This window comes from Eucalyptus grandis, chromosome 10, assembly GCF_016545825.1.
Source record: "Eucalyptus grandis isolate ANBG69807.140 chromosome 10, ASM1654582v1, whole genome shotgun sequence".
Classification (NCBI taxonomy): Eukaryota; Viridiplantae; Streptophyta; class Magnoliopsida; order Myrtales; family Myrtaceae; genus Eucalyptus; species Eucalyptus grandis.
In genome coordinates this window covers 13,340,472-13,359,956 of record NC_052621.1, presented here as the reverse complement: position 1 = coordinate 13,359,956, position 19,485 = coordinate 13,340,472, and the positions used below count along the sequence as shown (strand labels likewise).

General features: G+C 42.3%; 2 protein-coding genes across 3 annotated transcripts; both read right to left on the bottom strand.

Moving 5' to 3' along the window:
- Positions 1-391: 391 nt before the first annotated feature.
- On the bottom strand, positions 392-8,628 carry LOC104421870 (PH, RCC1 and FYVE domains-containing protein 1). Of its 2 annotated transcripts, none has more exons than XM_018864184.2 (9): positions 7,964-8,628; positions 7,255-7,341; positions 6,351-6,440; positions 5,505-5,585; positions 5,168-5,359; positions 2,971-5,085; positions 2,227-2,373; positions 1,127-1,500; positions 392-860 (listed from the first exon to the last, which is right to left on the bottom strand). In XM_018864184.2, exons 1-9 carry the CDS (start codon positions 8,033-8,035, stop codon positions 728-730), a joined length of 3,291 nt encoding a protein of 1,096 aa, XP_018719729.2. In that variant the 5' UTR covers positions 8,036-8,628; the 3' UTR covers positions 392-727. The 2 variants fall into 2 exon arrangements, with proteins under 2 accessions (XP_018719729.2, XP_010032304.2); XM_010034002.3 differs by having other exon boundaries at positions 2,971-5,091; positions 7,964-8,627.
- A 1,491-nt stretch (positions 8,629-10,119) lies between these two features.
- Positions 10,120-13,330, bottom strand: LOC104421869 (protein NRT1/ PTR FAMILY 5.4). Its single transcript, XM_010033999.3, has 6 exons — positions 13,095-13,330; positions 12,761-12,978; positions 12,182-12,433; positions 11,463-11,734; positions 10,839-11,253; positions 10,120-10,735 (listed from the first exon to the last, which is right to left on the bottom strand). Exons 1-6 carry the CDS (start codon positions 13,201-13,203, stop codon positions 10,310-10,312), a joined length of 1,692 nt encoding a protein of 563 aa, XP_010032301.2. The 5' UTR covers positions 13,204-13,330; the 3' UTR covers positions 10,120-10,309.
- Positions 13,331-19,485: the final 6,155 nt, after the last annotated feature.

Here is a 19,485-nt window from a genome sequence, read left to right as displayed (position 1 = left end):
TGAGACTTCTCAAACAGGTCTCCCGTCTACTATTGCTTAACGGAAGAAATAACCCCGAAGTTGCTATTTTAGATGTTATTAAGTTCACTGTCATCAGAAGATGTTACGTCAGCGTGGTTCCAAACAGGTCTCCCGTCTACTATTGCTTAACCCCGAAGTTGCTATTTTAGATGTTATTAAGTTCACTGTCATCAGAAGATGTTACGTCAGCGTGGTTCCATTCGATGCATGAATTCGTGGCCACTTAGGGACGTCAAGGAGAAAAGATTAATGTACCGAATGAAGAAAAACAGAAATCCAATTAAATCTACGAAGTCTGACCAGTGGAAACTTAGAACATATTATCCACAACAAAATCAGCTGAAGTTCATCCGACCGACCAAGAGCTTCTTCAGGCACAACCAACATCCAAACGAGGAATTAGATCAAAAAGATTGGGATTCATGTGACGAATTTACAATTAAGCGTTCTGAGTTAAGTGCACAGGCCTACTTACAAAGAATTTACAAATTCCGATTTCCTATAGCAAAGGGGTCAATTTCGTGGCAGAGAGGACGGGCAAATGGACGGAACGGGCACGAGGCGGATGGGGGGAGGAAAAAACAAACACGCCATCACTCGCTCAAGAAACAAAAATTGAAGAGATTAATTCTTTTTCCTCGAGATGAAACGACCTTGGAGGATCATTTAACTTCGGGTTTCTTCCGAAGCCTCCATCCACCTCATATCAGTGAGCAAGCATTTCCTTCCCAAAAACAGTGGAGGACTTGTCTGCCATCGGAACATTGTATTGCTGATAAACTCTACTCCTGTTAGCTGCCCACCATTGTTCTGCTTGTTTCTCGGTAAAGCGCTTCCGGCTAGAGCAGGAAGAAGAAAATCGGAAACAATTAGCAATTGCCAGCACAAACGGGCAGTGTAAATCCTAGGTAAAGACAGTAAAAGATCAAACATACAATGCTCTCCAGTTGATATGAGAAAATCCAGTCAATTGTGACCTAGAAGCTCTGTTTTCAGTTTGCAAACATGATCCTAAGAGTGTGTGTGTGTGTGTGTGTGTGTGTGTGTGAGAGAGAGAGAGAGAGAGGGGTTTGCAGGGTAGTGTTGGTTTATCAGTTCAATATACCTGAAACGGACACGCTTAAGATCCTTGATGCCTCCGGGTAGCAACACAAAGGTGATGTAAACACCTGGCTCGTCTTGCTCAACCCAATCTCCATTCCCAGGTTCAGCTTTTAACCCTCTAGTTTTGTTCCTCGCCATTGCTTCTAATGCCTGGTCAGTGTGCTTTGAAATGGAGTTACCATTGTCACTTGAGGGGTCAGGCATCACAAGCCCATTTGATACATTCTCATCTGGTTCATGGCAACTAACAGTATAGCTCGCGTGCTCACTAGCTCCACTGAACTTGTCATCATTGGGAAGAATGACACTAGACAAACCGGAGGGAGGTGAATTTCTTGCGGTTCCCATAGGTAACCTTTCAGCCATGTCCTTCAACTGCATAAGAAAAGAGTAAATTTGCATTTAGTTTGCGTCACTTACCCACCAGAGGTCAGTGACAACAGCAACTGGAGTTATTATAGTCAGTGATGTTTGTCAAGGACAGCTGTTTTCTAAGCTTTCAGTAAATACCCAGGAAAAACCACGGAGATGTTGCTGCATGATCTCAAAAGTTGACGGCAATTGCAAAAAACGTGGGAAAAGTGGAGCTGCACCGATACCTTATGGACAGTACATTGCTAACATCATAATATCTCACTAAGCTTATCAAAATTTCGACATCATTGAATAAAAAAGCTTATCAATATTTTAATATTCAATAATGTCGAAGAGATTTAATTTGAAAAGGAAATTTATATATATATGAAAAAAAAAAAAAAGGCACACAAGGCTCTGACTGCCTGATTTATCTGAATTCAATCTAGTAATACCTCCATAATAATTGATGTCCAAAAAAGTCAAAAGAAAAATTTTATGTTTCCTTCTTTTATTTCCTTCTTTTAGATTCAAACTTGCTCGTTTCAACCTTCCAGAGTTGTCAAGAGAACTGAGGGAAAAAGTATTCTGAGTTGTTATAACAAAAAGATGGTAGAGAACTAAAGTCATGAAAATCATCCTGCTTGAGTTTCCTATTTTAACCAAAACCCAAATTGATTCTAACAAAAGATGCTGCACCCTCTGAAATGTCATAAACTGATCAAAGACTTCAAGGCATTTGCTTACTTGGGCTGTCAGGGACTTAATTACTTCCTTAGCTGCCTTACACTTTGCACTTTCTTCCCCAGCTATCCTCATAGCCTCTTGCAGCTCTTTTCTAGTTTGTTCCAGCTCAACTTCTTGAAGTTGTGCTTTCCGATTGAGATCTTCAACCTGCATCACAATCATAGGCAAATTATAAAAGGATATCTCTCAAAGCTAAAGTACAGTGCACTTTTAAACACTAATCTCATAAACTGTCTCTATGTTACACTAGCATATATATATATATGGAGCAAAAGAGTTATGCTCACAACAAAACAAAGAAGGGGCAAATGCAAAAGCCAATGTTATCCCGTCATGCAAGTGCCTTCCATGTCGTATTGAGCTAGCAAATTCCCAGGTCCTAATAATTATGACCTTTCTTGTCTTTGGTTCCTGTCCCATCACTACAGGGTCATAGACCCATTGATAAAACAAGCCAGACAACCCAGGTGAGAAATTGCATTGAAAGAAATCTCCAATCTCACAGAACCTTAGGTGTCATCAGTAGAAAACACAATACTTGCAACTACAAGTCAGTTGTTTCTGCCAATGCACCCTTTCTCCTATTTCACAGAAGACTCTAATATGAGTAACATGGCAAGGTATAAACAAACCATGTCCATAAAAATGGCAAGCTCTTGCTTTCAAGCTAAAATGAAGTCCATATAACTAAGAACAGTTGGAAAGGTTCCCCACACAGATTGAAGTTAAAAAAGATTTCCATACCTGAGACCTTAGCTTAAGAACTTCTTCACTCAGGCTACTATTTGTCTTTTTGGCATCATCATCAACAGCCTTTGATGGCGTAAGAACTGAATGAGTTGGTGTTGCAGCACGGGGTGGGCTTGAACGTCGGGACGTTGGCGATGTTGCTCGAGAAACAATTCTTGATCCAGGAAGAGAAACAGAGAAAAACTTCTTGGACGTTCCAAACACTGGATTCCAAGACCTTGAGCTGTTCAATAATCCATTGTTCATAACCCCATTTGGAACGGGTGAGACACGACCTACATTAACATCCAGCTTCTTGTACCTACTGGAAGGTTCTGTCTCCACTTTCTTACTCAAATCTACAGAAAAATTACTTCCAACCATAATATGAGATTTATCATTCCTTTCAATAAGTCCATTTAGCCCCTGATTCATACTTCCTCTCCTACTCAGAGATGAATGAGACGATGAGTCAGTGTCAGGGGATCTAGTAAGTTTTCCAAAACAACTATCACACACACGATATGCTTTGTTAGGATTTGGTGCCATGGAAGCTTTGAGCGACTTTTTACCACTGCATGAGTGACAAAAGACAAGTCCACAATTGTAACAATTGTGACGTTTTCTTTTGAAATTAAATGGAAGACGGCAACCTGAGCACATTGATTGATCAACACCTGAGACCCATTTGTGAAGACATATAGCTGCAGTGAAATTAGCACCACAGACTACACTTTTCACTTGTTTATCTTTTAAAGCCTCTACAAGAGTCGGCATATTCTTGTCATCTGTATCCCCGTGACCTAATCGACCATTCAAGCCCTTTCCCCAAGTATAAACCTCCGTTCTTGAAGTTAAAACCACAACATGATGAGCACCACATGCTATTTCTTCAACAAAGTTCTTTAAAAGTTTTCCATCAACTCGGTTAGGAAGCTTTCCGTCAGCTTGTGGATTTCCTAGCTGACCATAAACAGGGCTTCCCATGGTGTAAACATGGCCAGTCGTGGTTAGTGCAACAGTTAGGCTGTGACCACAAGCCACCTGACAGAAGTTTGGATCAACGAGTGCTGCAACACAAGTGGGCACTAGTTTTGTCTCCCTATCGCCATGTCCAAGTCGACCTTTATCCCCATCACCCCAGGTAAAAAGCTTCCCAGAAGAGCAGTTACTGGAACTTGAAGACCCAACCATAACTTCAACAACAGCAGCCGTGTGCCAAGCACCGCATGCTGCCCGGACAGTGCGAAGACCCTTGAGGGACTCCACTTCCCTGGGTACTGACACGCTAGTCCGATCTCCATGTCCCAATACACCAAAAGTTCCATCACCAAAAGTAAACAATTGGCCTGCAGAAGTTACAACCGCTGTATGCCATGGTCCACATGAAACAGATGAGACATGTATTCCTTCCAAGGGTCCATTTAACTTTTTGGGAATCCACTGACTTGATTTGCTTCCATGTCCAAGGACCCCAAAATTGCTAGAATTTCCACCCCATGTGTATAGATCACCGCCAAGGGTAACGGCACAAGAATGGTACTCTCCACAGGCAACAAGCTCGACATTCACATTCTTCAGTCCCTCTATAAGCTTTGGATGTGCAACGTCAGAATCTACACCATGTCCAAGTCCGCCTCCTATTTCCTTCCCCCAGGAGAAAACCTCTCCTTGCTTGGTAACTAAAGCAGCGTGCTGTCTACCACAAGCTATATTCTGAACATCGAGGACTACAGCAGATTCCAAGGCTTTGGGAAACAAGGAATCCACCTTAGTCCCAGAAGAACTACCAATCCTATGGATGCCACCCCCCATAATGCCATCTCCAGTGCCTTCCCCCCAGAGAAAAACATCCCCCAAAGCATCACCCTCATCATGACCAGATCCATGGCTTGATGAACTGACAGCACTTGATAAGCTCACTCTAAATGCATCCACATTGTTTCCATTTATGCGTCCAGTCATTCCATCTGATCCTCCTGATGAGCGAGAGTGAATAGAGCTAGATGCAGTTTCTGAAGGATAGAAAATCTTGGGAGGAAGAGCACATAAGGACACATCTGACAATCCATTTGATAAACCAATTTTTGTTGGACTTTCAACTGGTGTATGTAGGCAAGAATTGTCGGTCTGATCCTAGAACCAAAAAATAAAGTTTTATCACCATGCAAAACTGTCTAGATATGCACAAAACTTGCAGAAAGTAATGCACCTTCTGCGAACTATCACCACTAGCAAATGGTGAGCTAAATGCTGAACTACTTTGCCCCTGTGCTCTTGGACTAGTTGCTTCAGATGAAACTCCACTTCTTGATCCTCCTCTCACCTTCTGATGATTGCGACGTGTTATTAATGCTTTCAGACCGGTGAACCAAACTTCAGCTTCATCTTTATCCTTGCAAATCTGATGGAGATTATCAAGAAAACGTTAAAAGACGAACAAATGTCAGCTTTAAAGTCAAATTATTAATTCAATGGATAGAAGGATGGAATTAAAGATTCAAAAAAAGACACATGAGAACAAAGATTAACATAATAAATAAAATTACCAAATCTAAAGATCTGTCATCATATATGAGTGAAAATGATTGATATTCCTTCTCAGGTTGCGGATATCTCTGAAATATTGGCTGTCAGAACAAGATGATGAGTAATTAGTATGTATATCACAAAGTAGAGAAGAGCATTCTTTCAATGTGAAGGTGGCACTGAGATCCTACATCAGCTTTTTGTTCAACCAGTAAAGGCAATTAGTGAAACCGCATCAAGGGGATGCCAATTAATTAACAAATGAACATTCTTTATTAGTTCTTGGTACATGGAGAAACGCAATCCAATAGGACCGAAAGCATGATATGGCTTTCTCATGAAAACACATACATGAAACTATGAGCATCTGGCTAATCTATTAAAAAATCTAAGAACTTCAGCAAAATATGTTTGCCAACTCACAGGCAAAAAATGGTGGAAAAGACCTTGAGAAAGAGAATCACAAAAAAAACATACATGTATAGATCTGAAGAACTACTCAAAAAAAAAAAAAAAAAAACAAACAAAACAAAAACTACAAAGGACTTTTCTGGGGTGCTGGAAGAATCTGCATGATGCAAGGAAGCATTGACAACCTCGGTCAATTTGACAAAAAGATTATTTTACTTGGAGAAATTTATGCAAATCGCATAATTTTCCTAGTTGTATCAAACTTATCTAAGGTATTGGACTGAACTGAAGCTCCAAATTTTGACACAACATTCATTGCCCAGGCTAAATTTTGGAGTGATAGATGCAATTTTAGACCTTGAATTTCATTCCCCTTATTCTTCTCCTCATTGCTGACAAGATATATTATCAACATTGATTGTGCAAATATTAAGAGAACCTAAGAAGAAACTTACAGTGCGCTGCCCTGGTATTATTTTGGAGATGTGATTTATCTTTAGATGCTTCTCTTCTTTGCCTGAGAGCCATATTAAAACAGATTCATCCTGCAAAGATTTATGAATGTAGACAGTTTCAGAAGCCACAAAAGAGTACAACCTAGATATAACTCATCTCTGGAAGATTTTATAATTGGCTGGATAATTTGGAAGGCATGGCATGATTCCAGTGATTGTACATCAAGAGACTACATGTGTATGTATACGTAGAGATGTGATGTCAACAATACTTAATTATATGCATTCCAATGTAAATATAGGTTAGAAGCACCCCTTTTAGATATGAATTATGGCAAATGGAGAAGCCCAGAAGAAGTCCCGTGGAGGTGTGGGTCTAATTCCAGTGAATCAATCAGAGGTAACAAGTGTAGAAGTTTCATCACTGAACATAGGATTTCTGAATGGATCTAAATTCAATGTGATGCAGAGATGTACCCAGCATGCATAGAACTTTTCTGCATATAGGAGCCACCATCTAAGTCCTAGCTATTCTACAGTGTGTGGTCAATGTATCAGATATACCTTAAAAGTCTACATAGTTTCCACCCACCTGCATTTCACCCCAGGCTGTGAACTTGAATCATGACACATAACAGGATCCAAGATAAATCACCATGTACTAGCATGGGAACATCTAAGAATAATGCAAAAAAAGAAGTCGGTAATATGCATGTAATTTCCCAAGGCAACTTTGCAGAGGGAGGTCTGCAATACTCCTATAGATAGCCTGATTCATGTTCAGAAGTTCCATTGAGAAACATACATGGAACACCAGCTAATTTTTATTTTTATTTTTTTTTTTTTTAGCAGAGCAAGGTCAATGTCAGATATCAAGGAAGAAAAAGGAAAGGCGTAATCTTACATTGGCCAGCCTGAAGGGACAAAATTTGGGCTTCCCTCTGCGTCCATACTTGAGCAGACATGCACCTTTTTTCAATGCGGTAATTGCCTGTTGTATGGCAAACAAGTATTCCTAATCAAGTTCATAGAAATCTCTGATAGTCTAAAATAGCACCGAAACAAAACTGCATAGAGCTTTGTTCGATATAGGAGAATACGGCACAAAAAATCTCGGTTGGATGCAGAACCAAAATATCGTTACTAATTTCGTGCTAGCACGAGCCAATGCCATCCTATGTTCATTTAGGAGATGTAGAGCAGTAGGTGATGTTCACAAATTCGAAACAATCAATTCCGTTAGGCACGAGCAGTAAAGCCGGAGCTCCTCAATCGCGCTTCAACTTCTCATCGGCAAAAGAGTTCACCATTGGCAATTATAGGAAAATTGGAGAACAGATATAGTTTTCTTTAGCAGAGATACCGGACAACCAGTTCTTTCTTCCAAATCACTAGGCCTCCATGATTCAATCTTCTTCTAACAATCTAGAAGGAAATGACTGCACATGGCAACTGTTACTAAACAAACAAACAAAAAAAGGTCAAAGCGTCGTTTCCACGAACCAATGACTGAAGTCATCGACCAAAGAGAAAAAATCACTACGAGTGCTGGACGACCACAGATTAAGCACGCGGCACCAAACTCCGACGACTTCAACAATCTAACAACTCACCAGCTCAACATCTCTCTCCAGCGGCCCCACCTTGGACTGATCCGCGGCCGTCATCCTCATCGCCGCGCGCATGAATCTCAAGGCCACCTCTCCAAAACACCGACGCAGCGACCAAAACCAACACTCCGCTCCACCATCTCCACTCGTCCGTCTCTCCAAACCACGCCCCCCGAACTCGAGCCGCTCCGACCAATCAGCCTCTCCACATTGCCAGAGCCCCGCCCCGGCCCCGGCCCCGCGCGCGCGAACTCCGCCGTCGAGATCGAGAAATCGCGCGGCTCCAAAGCGCAGCTGCGGAGGAGAATGCCGATCGCGGCTCCTCAACCCCGCGGCCACGGAATCCGAGGAAACCTAAGCAAGCGCCGACTACGGGAAGCAAAAAATCGCGAGGGAAAATAAGACAAGCGAGATTGACGTTTACAAAGATTCCTCCCGCAGTCCGTTCAGTCCAAGGAGGTGCGAGAAAGCGAGGGGGGAAAATGCCGGGAGAAAGTGAGGGAAAATGCGGGAAAATAGAGAGAGAAAATCACAGAGGGAGGGAGGGAGGGACAGAGTGAATGTAGGATGGATGCCGAGGACAGGAGGCAGCAAAGGAGGAAAATTAAAGAGCGGGGGGAAAAAGGCAAAGTGAAAATGATTGATACTGATAGAGAGAGAGAGAGAAAAGAGCGAGAAAGTTGAAGCAGAGGGGAAGCGAAGGGAAGCGAGATTATAGGGTTCTTGGCTCTCTCTCTCTCTCTCCCTGGCGTCTCCGTTGACTTGTTGACTGTGACGCCCCGGAGTCAAAACGCCCACCGCTGCCACGCCACGTCATCGGATCTCCCGTGTGTGGGCCCGCACCCTCCGTTAGATCGTCGAATGGGGTGATCGGTCTTGGAATAGTCAGCGCCCATCCGAAAACCTCAAAATTGACCGATTACTGATAGGATTGTCTTTGACTTGTGGAATTAAGAGTTGGCCTGATTCGATTCCAGGACCAATCCTGTAATGAGTATTTCCTCTTTTTTCGTTTTGTTTTTACCCCGTGTCTTGAACTCCAAAAGTTTGATGTTGTCTTTTGTTTGCATTTGGTGATGTTGCTTCCACTATCTGCTGGAATGATTCCACCCGCAGTATGAATTCAAAAGGTTTCACCTTCCATTTTGTTCTTTTCCGCGTCAGTTTTTTGTTTGCCCCTTATATATGCTTCTCCTTGGTTAAAGATTCACAAGTGAGAGTTGTCCAACGTTAAAAGAAAATAAGAAGAATTATTTTCAATTTTACATTCAATAAATGTTTTCATGATTGAGGGTGCGGCACTAATTGATAATTGACTAGTCTTACATTAGATTATGTAGTCATTAATCTATTGCGTAGTATCCTATTAATATATGTTGAATAATAAAATATTATATATGGACCAACATATTTGTAGTCATTTTCCAATTTCCACTAGAGGTTGAAAAGAAATGCAACTCAAGTATCTTTACTCTTTAAAAGAAAAAGAATTATAAATAGACGAAAAACATATCAATTCGCCTAATAGGTTTAATTCTGCACCTAGAATCGAGGACTAGATTGGAAACTTCTGACTTTAAGTTTTAGAAATTGGAAACTAACTAGAACAGGCTGATTCCTAGTTAGAAGATACTCACCCCTAATTGTCATTGTCGCCCACCCAAAAGTGACTAGAATAATCTAGTTTCTACTTTGACCAAAATTTTGAGATGTCCTGTCCTTTAAATATCATTACCTTTGTTTTGGCATAATCTTCACTTTTTTCTAAAGATAAGATCGTGCGTGAAAAATGTCTTTTCTCTCTCGTCTTGATCGCGGTAAAATGATTTATGCCATTTTCAGTTGACCATATGAGCTTAACTCTACAGCCATAATAAAAGATAAACCATTCACACCAGTGTAAAATAACTTGATAGGAAATTAGTTTCTTATCTCCGTGCTTTCAAGATATCAAATCGAACTTTAAGATCTTACTCTTCTTAACATATAAGATCCAAGCAGCATCACCAAATCAAGTCCAAGTAAAAATTATTATGGATGTGCGCTAGCAGATGTTGTGAATCCATGATGGCTAAGTGGGTCGTAGCTTACCAATCCTCAAAAAAAAAAAAAAAAAAAAAAAAAGGTGGGTCGTAGCTCAAACTTTTTGCACAAACGGGTATTCAGAAAAAAAGTTGGAATCTGAGCTTGCATATCTTGTTGCCTTGGAGAGAGTCTAGTTGTGGATTTGGGGATCAAATGACCAGACATGTGCGAGGGACTCAATGCTCCATTTCTTTACTCTACAACAGCTAGAACATATATAGGGTTCTACATTTTCATGCTCTTTTATCAAACCAACATTTGCCTTCACACATCTCCTTTGAAACCCAAGCTATCGCTGACTCTCTTGTACACGAACCTGCTGGCAACCACCGCATAAGCGCACAAGTTCAACCCGCTCAGCCCGGCCAAGACCCAGTAGTAGTGGTTGAGGTGCGCCATGTTGATGTTGTTGCCCAGCCACTCGTTCCCGGCTCTCGAGCTCGTCGCCTGAACGACGCTTATGATGGCGGTGCTCACGAAGCTCCCGAACCCCACCACGCTTATGAATAAACCCGCCCCGATGCTCCTCATCTCCTCCGGCATCTGGTCGTAGAACAGCTCCTGGAGCCCCACGATGGCGAACACATCAGATATCCCGCACAGCACGTACTGCGGAAGCAGCCACCACACGCTCATGGGCACCGGCGTTTTGGGGGAGCTCGCTAGGCCATGCTCGATTGCTACTTGCACCTGCAGGATCAGGACGTTCCGAACCGGAAAATGGAAAAAAATTCAAACGGACGCTTTTGTGGTCGAGATAAGTATACAGTTGTGGAGATGTTGCTGGCGTTACCCTTTTGCCTTCAACGATCGCCGAGACTACCATGTTGAGGATCGACAAGAACAGGCCGAACCCGATTCTCTGCAGCATGCTGATTCCCGAGGGGTGCTTGGTGACCTTACGAGCGAGGGGCACGAAGACCCGGTCGTAGAGCGGGACGGAGACGAGGATGGTGAGGCCGACGAGGCCCTGGAGCGAGGCCGGGGAGAGGCGGAAGTGGGACCAGGACATGGAGGAGGCTTGCTTGGTGAAGAAGGTGTGCATCTGGGCCTGGACCACCGTGAACATCAGGCAGAAGAACCAGATCGGGGTGAGGCGTAGGATCAGCTTGGCTTCTTCGACCTGGGTCACGGTGCACAGCCGCCATGGATTCCTAGTCTTGCTCGCCGCATCGACCGCGTCGATCACCGCCGCCTTGTCCAACGCCCTGCATGTTCAAAGCGTTCAGACACACTTACGCGAGACTTGTTCATCATCTCCGTTCATCTTACCAAAACCACAGCTTTCCAAGACGCAACTTGAGCAATTGATGCTGTCACATCTATTCCCTGGGCCATGCTTGCTGATCCATCCTCAACTGATGCACGTGAAAGCCCACCCTCTAACCACGAAAAGGAAATCGAAAGCCCCACGTACCTGAATTGCGGAGTGTGAACCAAGCACCGGCCTCCAGCCGTTCTCTGCTCATCCTCGCCGTTGTAATACATGTCGCTGCCGCGGCCTTCGCCTGCCTCCTTCTCCACGTGCCACTTCCGAGCCGCTGCCACGAACACCTGTGCGACCCTCGTGAACGGGCTCCCGAGGGGGCCCTGCCTCCGGTAAATTTTCAGGCCCATCAGGAAAATCACCAGCCCCATTGCCACCATTCCGGCCAGCAACCCAAAGCCCACGCTCCACGCAACATGTTCCTTTATGCAAGCAAGATCTTTCATGAGTTGTCATAGTCAAAATCGACAATAAATGCACATAATTTCCACTCTACGAAATCGTGGAGAGTTTTAGTCCAAAAGAAAAAAGAAATCGTGGAGAGTTGGTCAAAAAAAAAAAAAGTCGTGGAGAGAAGTCATCGTCTCCACCAAATGAAGGAAAAATTGATTAGAGAGCGGCTATAAATCAAAGAAGACTGCTCCTTTGGATGGACTATCTGCATCAATGAACAGACCAAATTCAGGGTTCATAAATACTGATATCTGTACCGATTATCTTTGCAATTACTCTTATGGAAAATTACTGGAGTTGTACGGAATGGTAGGTGTAAGCTATTCTTTTTATCTTTGAGATTAATTTTATCTATGAAGTTGTGGAAAATGCCGGAATGCACCCGAGCAGCGCGCACAAAGCGCTCCCCTAGCTACCTGCAGATAAGGGATGAGGAAGACGGCAGTTGTGGCGCCGGCAGTGATGCCCAGGTACCACCAGTTGAAGAAGGAGCTCTTGGCCATCTTCTCGTCCGGCAAGTCCTCATCGAACTGGTCAGCGGCAAAGGTTTGCACGCAAGGCTTGTGCCCGCCTTCTCCGACCGCTATTATGTACAACGCCGTGAAGAAGGTGGATTTGCGGTGGCTTATCGGGATTACAGACACCGACAATGTCAGGAAGATCATGCCCTGTACAATTCAAAAGAACCACGGAAAGATGGATTAGTTGGTGCAGAAAGAAAGAAATTCCTGGAAATCACTAAGCTGATAATCCATTGAAGCAACTTCTATAGCTGCTTACTGTGCACTCCACTGTTATTGAGCATTTATATATTGACCTACTGATTTTAGTCGGATGCTTTAAGAGACTCGGTTTGGACGTAGGACGGTCCGATTAAAAAAAAAAAGATCGAGGCTTTTGAGCTTGAAAATAGATGGAAAATTTCAAACTTTGAGAGGAGAAAACGAAAATAAGGCGTCGAAAAAGGGACGCTGATTAGTGTCCAGACCACATACCACGAGGTAAATCAGAGAGGATATGATGATGGTCCTGAGCCGACCCATGTAAGAGTCGGCCACGAATGCTCCGACCAGCGGGAAGATGGCCGACACGCCGACCCACATGTTCACGTCCTGAGCGGCGCCGGCCAGGGACTCGCCGAGATGGTTGGTGAGGTACATCATCAGATTACCGGCCAGCCCATAGTATGCGAATCTCTCGGCGACCTCCACGACTGCAATCTCCAAAAAAAAAAAAATTAAAAAGAAGGAGAAGAAGAAGAGGTTCGACGAAAGAAAGAGGGAGAATTCTCGAGATGGGACGAATCGTTCGAACAAACAAGCGGCTTACAGATGATGAAAATGGCAGCACGCCAGGCTCCTCTCCCGGTTCTGGAAGGGACCTTCGCAGCTTCGTGGCCATTCCCGATGACAGCAGCAGGAACTGCACCGCGATCCATCGTTTCAGAAAAGAAGAAGAAAGAACGGCACACGCAGGGAGAGGTTTGATCTGCGGGGATCCGTTTTTATAGGGGCCGCCCTCGTGTATAGCGCAAAAACGTGACTATGGACGTGTCCAGCGGGGGTCAGCTTTTAATACTGCTGCCCGTCACTTGCTAGTTGCTCTTATTTTCTTGGCTTTTGATTGCGTTGCGTCCAGCCGAGTCAACTCTCGGATAAGAGAGAGAGAGAGAGAGAGAGAGAGAGAGAGAGAACGCCCTCGTCTAATGAAGGGGAAGCTTCATGGTCCACCCAATATCAATGAGATCGAGCGAAGTGGCAGCTCAAGCATGCCAGCACAGCCCTTTTGACTATTTGTTTCTTGGTTAGGTTAATCAATAATTAGTGGCCCATGATTTGTTTCCTTTATGTGGATATGCACGAAGGAACGGAGCATAATTGCCCAATGAGTCTTTACATCTATGCAATCATAAATTTTTCAATTATGTTAATTCAATCATAAATCATTACTCAAAATTTTAATGTAGTTCTTCTGATCAATCTTTAACGGAAATTGTTAACGTGTGGTAGTTCCGACAATGACTGGATTGCCACATCAGTGATTTCTGGGTGAAAATTCTAAATTAGTATAATTGAAAATTTTAAAACTATATTGGTATCCGTATAATGGGTTCAAGACTAATTGAGTAAAATTTTAGCCACGACAGGATGAATCTCAATTATTTTCTTATCGGGTTCACATAACATTTGGCATTTCCTAATTCTGAAAAAGGGTGGGTTTGGGATTATGATTCCAATATTCCAATATGGTCATCTCTTTCCATCAAGTCCTCTCCTTTAAAAAGGTCGTGTGGACCTCAACCCGAGAATCATAGGATTCCCCTAGAGAAGCATACACGTAGTGCAGGCTTTCTCTGTGCTTGATACCTCGTCCAATAAATATGAGGAACTATAGAGAATATCTAGACTTCGTCACATCTTAGATGTTATAGTAGACCTGTCACTTTTGTGTGGAACCTCAAGAAAAAAAAAAACCTCGAATTTCTTCAATCTGTATGAACTGCCTTGTGTGAAACCATTCGAACCAGTTAATGCGCATTGTAGAGAACTCTTTAGTTGAAGTTTGGGGGATCGAATGCAGTGCCTGGTTTGCTTTGTACTATGGAGAGATTCTGGCTCTACTGTTTGTCGGTAAATTTTGGTAGGTAGAATTAGTTCTTTAGGCAACAAAAGGCAATTGTGGATGAAAGTTACATGGATTCAACTCCATGAAAATGACACGATCGATCCCCCACTTCTCTTCAAAATCTTTGGTAGTTTGAGTAAGTCTAGCCTATAGGGTGTACCGTCGCCTACCCACCCAAAAGTGAATTGTTATCATCAAACTAAGCTGAATGCGTAATAATCACGATATAGTTGGCTTAATAGTAAATGGGTCACTTGTTTTTCATGATATCATAAATTCGATTCACATCACGAACGAATCTCTAAATAGTTGTTGTTGTTGCTGCCTAGCTACGCCATATCGCGTGCAGAGTAACTTTCCATTTACTAAGATTTTGATGGAATTGCGGTGATGAGCTTGTCAATCTCGAATCTTCAGGTTATTGGTAATGCGAAGTAGTTCTCAACTTGAACATCTTTGTACATATGGGACCCTTATGACAAAGTCTAGAAGAGGTCGATAGCGTCGGCCATCCCTCTCCATTTTTTTACTAGAAAAGTGAAAAAGTGGAGTGCATAGTATGCGACAAGTGGTATTCAACTTTGTCAACTTAAACAACTATTATGAAATCATTTAATGGACCATGACGAGTCAAGAGTGGAAATAGCAATCCAAAGAAAATGTACCGACAAATAGAAAGTACTATGGTTTGAGGTTTTCATTTATACAAATGTGTATGTTTAGTAGAGCAGTCACGAAATGGAAATTAACTTATGAAATGTGAAACCATACAGAATTTCATAGGATCCAATCCTTTTTATATACTTATTTGTCCTTGTGCTCCTGGAAAAACGCATGAAAATGTTCTTCATTTGTCATTATGCCCATAAATTGCATGCATTGTGATAAGGATGAGAGGTAGTTGCTGAATCGTTTCCCACCATGCCAAGAGACAAAACAAATACTTAAATCTCCAGCACAGCCCCTTTCTTCATCAAGGCTGTGTATTCATGAATTGCGGACTGCATGCAACAGCCTGATCTGACCTGTTCCTCCAAAAACGTGAGGAAATAGTTTCTGTGCGTCACGGGAGTTATATGCAATTTGCTTACTTCGACAATTGCAAACGCTAGCTGAAAGAACGCGAGTCTGTGTAACTCTCTCATTGTTAGGGTTGAAATAAGGGTTTTCGTTTGGTGCGTGGTCTATTTAACGTGTTTATAGCTCAAGCGTCATCCCCATCGCTATCGACATGGATGATTATAGCATAGTTTTGCTCAGAAGAAATTCCACAGAATGGACTTGGGTAAGTCCTTAAAAGGCCTAAGGAGGAAATAGGCGAAGAACCGCCATGGGGTGGGAGATCCCGTGCTATCCTCCGTATCCCCTCTTTGTTGAGAAGACAAAAATAGACAGAAGATTAGTAGGCCCTACGGTAAGGAAGGTAGATTCCATGTCATGATGTGCTTGCACACTCTAGTAGGCTGGTATAATAACCACCCGTGCCTAGGGTGAGTAGAGGTGGGTGAAAAGCCCACTATGAAGTTAGCATGCCTTACAGCACTGTTCACAACCATAGGCTAGTTCCGTACCCCCGATTGTGAACAAGGTCACGTAACTATCTCGTTTTCAGGGTTGAAATATGGGTTTTCGTTTGGTACATGGTCTATTTAATCTATTTATAGCTCAAGCGTCACCTCCATCACTATCGACATGGATGATTATAACATAGTTTTGCTCATAATAAATTCCACATAAGATATTTACTTTATGTTAATCTTAGAACTTAATCGCTAAAAGGTAGAGATTTGCCATACCTACGGACAAAATAACTAAGGAGAGAATTGTTCTATTTTAGGTATGAGTATCACTTTGCCACCTATGGAGAAAGGGAGTGTCATCCCTAAGGAAGGGAGAAAACTGAGGGGGAGGGGGAGGGAGCCCTCCTCTCCTCTTCCTCTTCCCTCTTTTAAAGTTTTTCATCTTTTTTCCTCTCCCAATCTATTCTAAGAGTTTGCATGCGAATTAATTTCTACAGCTAATTTTGGGTGAACATAATGACCAATTTAGTCATTCGTCCATTCGACAGTCACTAAGGATATTCATAACGCGATTGCACAATCTCTTCAAAATTAGGCCGCTCTCCTATACCGATTTAGATTTAGGTCAAGTTTTGAGGGTTTCACTCTCTTGAACTAGATCTAAATATAGAACCAGGAGTTTATTACAGGTATTTGATCTGTGTTTTTTCAACATTTTGATGTTGGTGTCTCCATATGGGGATGGTGATGAGGACGTTGAATCTAGATGCACATTGGAAGCCATTGCAAAAGGGGGAAAGATATCGGCGTATGCTCATCATTGAATGGTCACCGATTGTTTATAGTGTTAGATATGCTTTTGAGAGATAAGAATATGCTTCTTGCTACTAATTGTGCTTCGTTATTCACTTTTTGGCTTTTGATTTGTTATGCAACTATTTGAGATTCATTAGATTTGAAAGTTTTCTATGTTCCTCTCAAGTATGATAAATGAATGGTATCTTTCTTTCGACCAAAAAAAAAATCTATGGAAAAAGAAATATGCTTATCTTTGGATATACTTTGAAGCATGTTACTAAACAAATCTTGACTTATCCTTCTTGGCCATGTTTCTAACCACAAGAAAGATTGAATTATATATTTCACTAATATGGTCATATCTAATTAAGGCTCGTTTGTTTCGTGAAAAATGAATGATTTTGAAAACATTATTTTAAAAATTATTGACTTTATCGATTGAAATGATTAGTTAGTGAAATTTTTTTCACTATCGATAGCAATTTAAACCTAATAGTTTTCGTGGACTCAAAAAACATTGTTCATTTATTTGTTTTTTAAGCAATTATTTTTAGAAAAATCATTGATTTTCTGTGATACAAACATAGCCTAGACTATGTATTGGAGACGATGTTTTACACGGCAAACATGGGTCTTGCCACTTCAACTATTATTCCAACTTTAAATTACAAACTATAAGAATGTTCGATCCAAAAACTTATATCAGTATATGGGAAGAAGATTATATATACATAAGACGCATTACGATCGCTTATTCAAGCGATATGTAAGCCACTACCTTGTATGTCATGCTTGATTTTATTGGCTCATCTTGTGAAACGGGCACACCTCCTATAGTGTGAGCAAAGAGTTTGAGAATGGATCGTTGAGATTCGAACTTGTAATCTATGCTTGTAATCTATGTTATGATATTATGTAAAATGTTCAATCCAAGAGTTCCAAACAATGGGTGAAAGGAGGCTATACATATATGAGGCACGTTGCAATTGCATTATCAAACGATGCGCGATCATACTTAACACCAAAGGTTTTTTTTTTTTGGTTGGGGGGGATACACTTGCTAATTACCAAAGCTGAAAGGATTCGATTTAGCCAAAAGGAACAAAAAAAGAAGGAAGGATCACCATAGAGCTCTTTCATACCCTGGATGACATAAGATTCCACGATTCAATGCACGTATCAAGATCAAGTACTGCTGCCATGAGCTGTGTTAGCTTGGTGCTGCTCGCCACCAAAGTCGTCATCAACATGATACACTGACCAAGGACGAACGAAGCCAATCCTACAATATTCTATTTTGATTCATGCGAATGTACCTGTGTCAATCCTCTCTCCCTTTTTATCTTCCACGTTCGGTTTCAAGAATAAAAAAAGTCTCCCTCTTCATCATCTTCTCTTTATGCCGACTTTGTGTTTTTTAAAATTATTGTGGCGCACTGACTTATGTTAAGTGAATTGGGTAAGTATACCGACGTTCCCCACCCCCTGATGATGCCAATCGCGACTCAACCTCCACTTTTGTCTGAAGCTTTACAGAGTTCAATCCTCTGCTTACGTAAATCACATGTAGGGTTGCATTTGTAATGACCAATTGTATTTGAGGCTGGATGTTGTGGCCACTAAGTGTCAATTCTTTGAGAATACATGAGTTTGGATCCCGATTGAAAATGGGATTCTCGAGTTGATGTGGTCATCCTCGCCCCACCGTACTACATCGATCCATAGGCCCGTCTCGGGATCACATATACATTCGTGTCTCTTTTTCCCTCGCATGATTGTGGTTGTAATTGGGGTGATAATTGGGGTGATCATGATAGTAAAGTTGACCCTTTTAAGCAGGGACAGGTTGAAAGGGGGGTTGGCAATGGCCTTGGAACCACCCAACAATCATCATTAACCAACTCTAGCGTATGACTTTTATCATCTCCACTATGCATAGAGCAAAACCTAGAGAAGATCTTGAACCCTAATCTTTGCTCTGAACTTCTTGGAAAAAGCTCTTGCTTCTATCGTAAGATAATGGTCTATACAATTCTTACATAATTGAAGACCTCGTGATTTACAACTGTCAATTGTTAGGAAGTCTGAAGAGCAAGATACATGGGCTTGGATGAGCCTTTTCTTCCACCTCTTCTAGGATAAAAAAAGAACAGAAGAAAAGGAAGAATCGAGAGGAATGATATGATCTTATACGCTCTCCACGATGTGAGGCTAGGAGTGACAGGTAAGTCCACAACCCTGTGCCTGCGTCTCGAGCTACAAACCGGCCTTTTGGTCACCAAAGTGTCTCTGGTGGGGGGTTAAATCATTCCCTGTCCCGTCTCCACAGGATTCTTTCAACAATTTCCAACCCCATTTGTCAAGGCGGGCGCAAACCTACTCGACATTGACGGAAAACTAGAGGACGTAGAAGCACACAGTGAAGAGATTATCGTTTAGATTCATTATGCCATGTCATGTCGATAATGTATCGAGAGAGGGAGAGAGAGAGAGTGGAACCCACAACTATTCGCACCAAAAGAAAGGACGCTGACTCTCGCCAGAGAAGAGAATTCTGTCATCTCCGTGCTGTCATCGGTTCTATTCATCACCTCATTCTCTCTAGAATGCTTCCCTCGCTTCGCACAGCCTAGGTTTCTCCAGAAAACTCGAGTCTGGCCGATGAAACAAGATGGGACGTCACAACACGTTCCACCATGGACGGGGGAGGGCCACGTACAGTGGAGCTGTGCGCGAGGTCCTTCCGCTAGCTGACCATTGCACCCATCTGACACCAG

Bases quoted from the DNA above. Each gene is read 5' to 3' on its own strand.
- LOC104421870 (XM_010034002.3), bottom strand. From the start codon at position 8,035: ATGCGCGCGGCGATGAGGATGACGGCCGCGGATCAGTCCAAGGTGGGG. The intron at 5,586-6,350 runs GTAAGTTTCTTC...TTGTTCTGACAG, and splicing joins TAATACCAGGGCAGCGCACT to CCAATATTTCAGAGATATCC. The intron at 1,501-2,226 runs GTAAGCAAATGC...TTTCTTATGCAG, and splicing joins TTAAGTCCCTGACAGCCCAA to TTGAAGGACATGGCTGAAAG.
- LOC104421869 (XM_010033999.3), bottom strand. From the start codon at position 13,203: ATGGATCGCGGTGCAGTTCCTGCTGCTGTCATCGGGAATGGCCACGAA. The intron at 12,979-13,094 runs GTAAGCCGCTTG...TGGAGATTGCAG, and splicing joins TGCTGCCATTTTCATCATCT to TCGTGGAGGTCGCCGAGAGA. The intron at 10,736-10,838 runs GTAACGCCAGCA...CTGATCCTGCAG, and splicing joins CGATCGTTGAAGGCAAAAGG to GTGCAAGTAGCAATCGAGCA.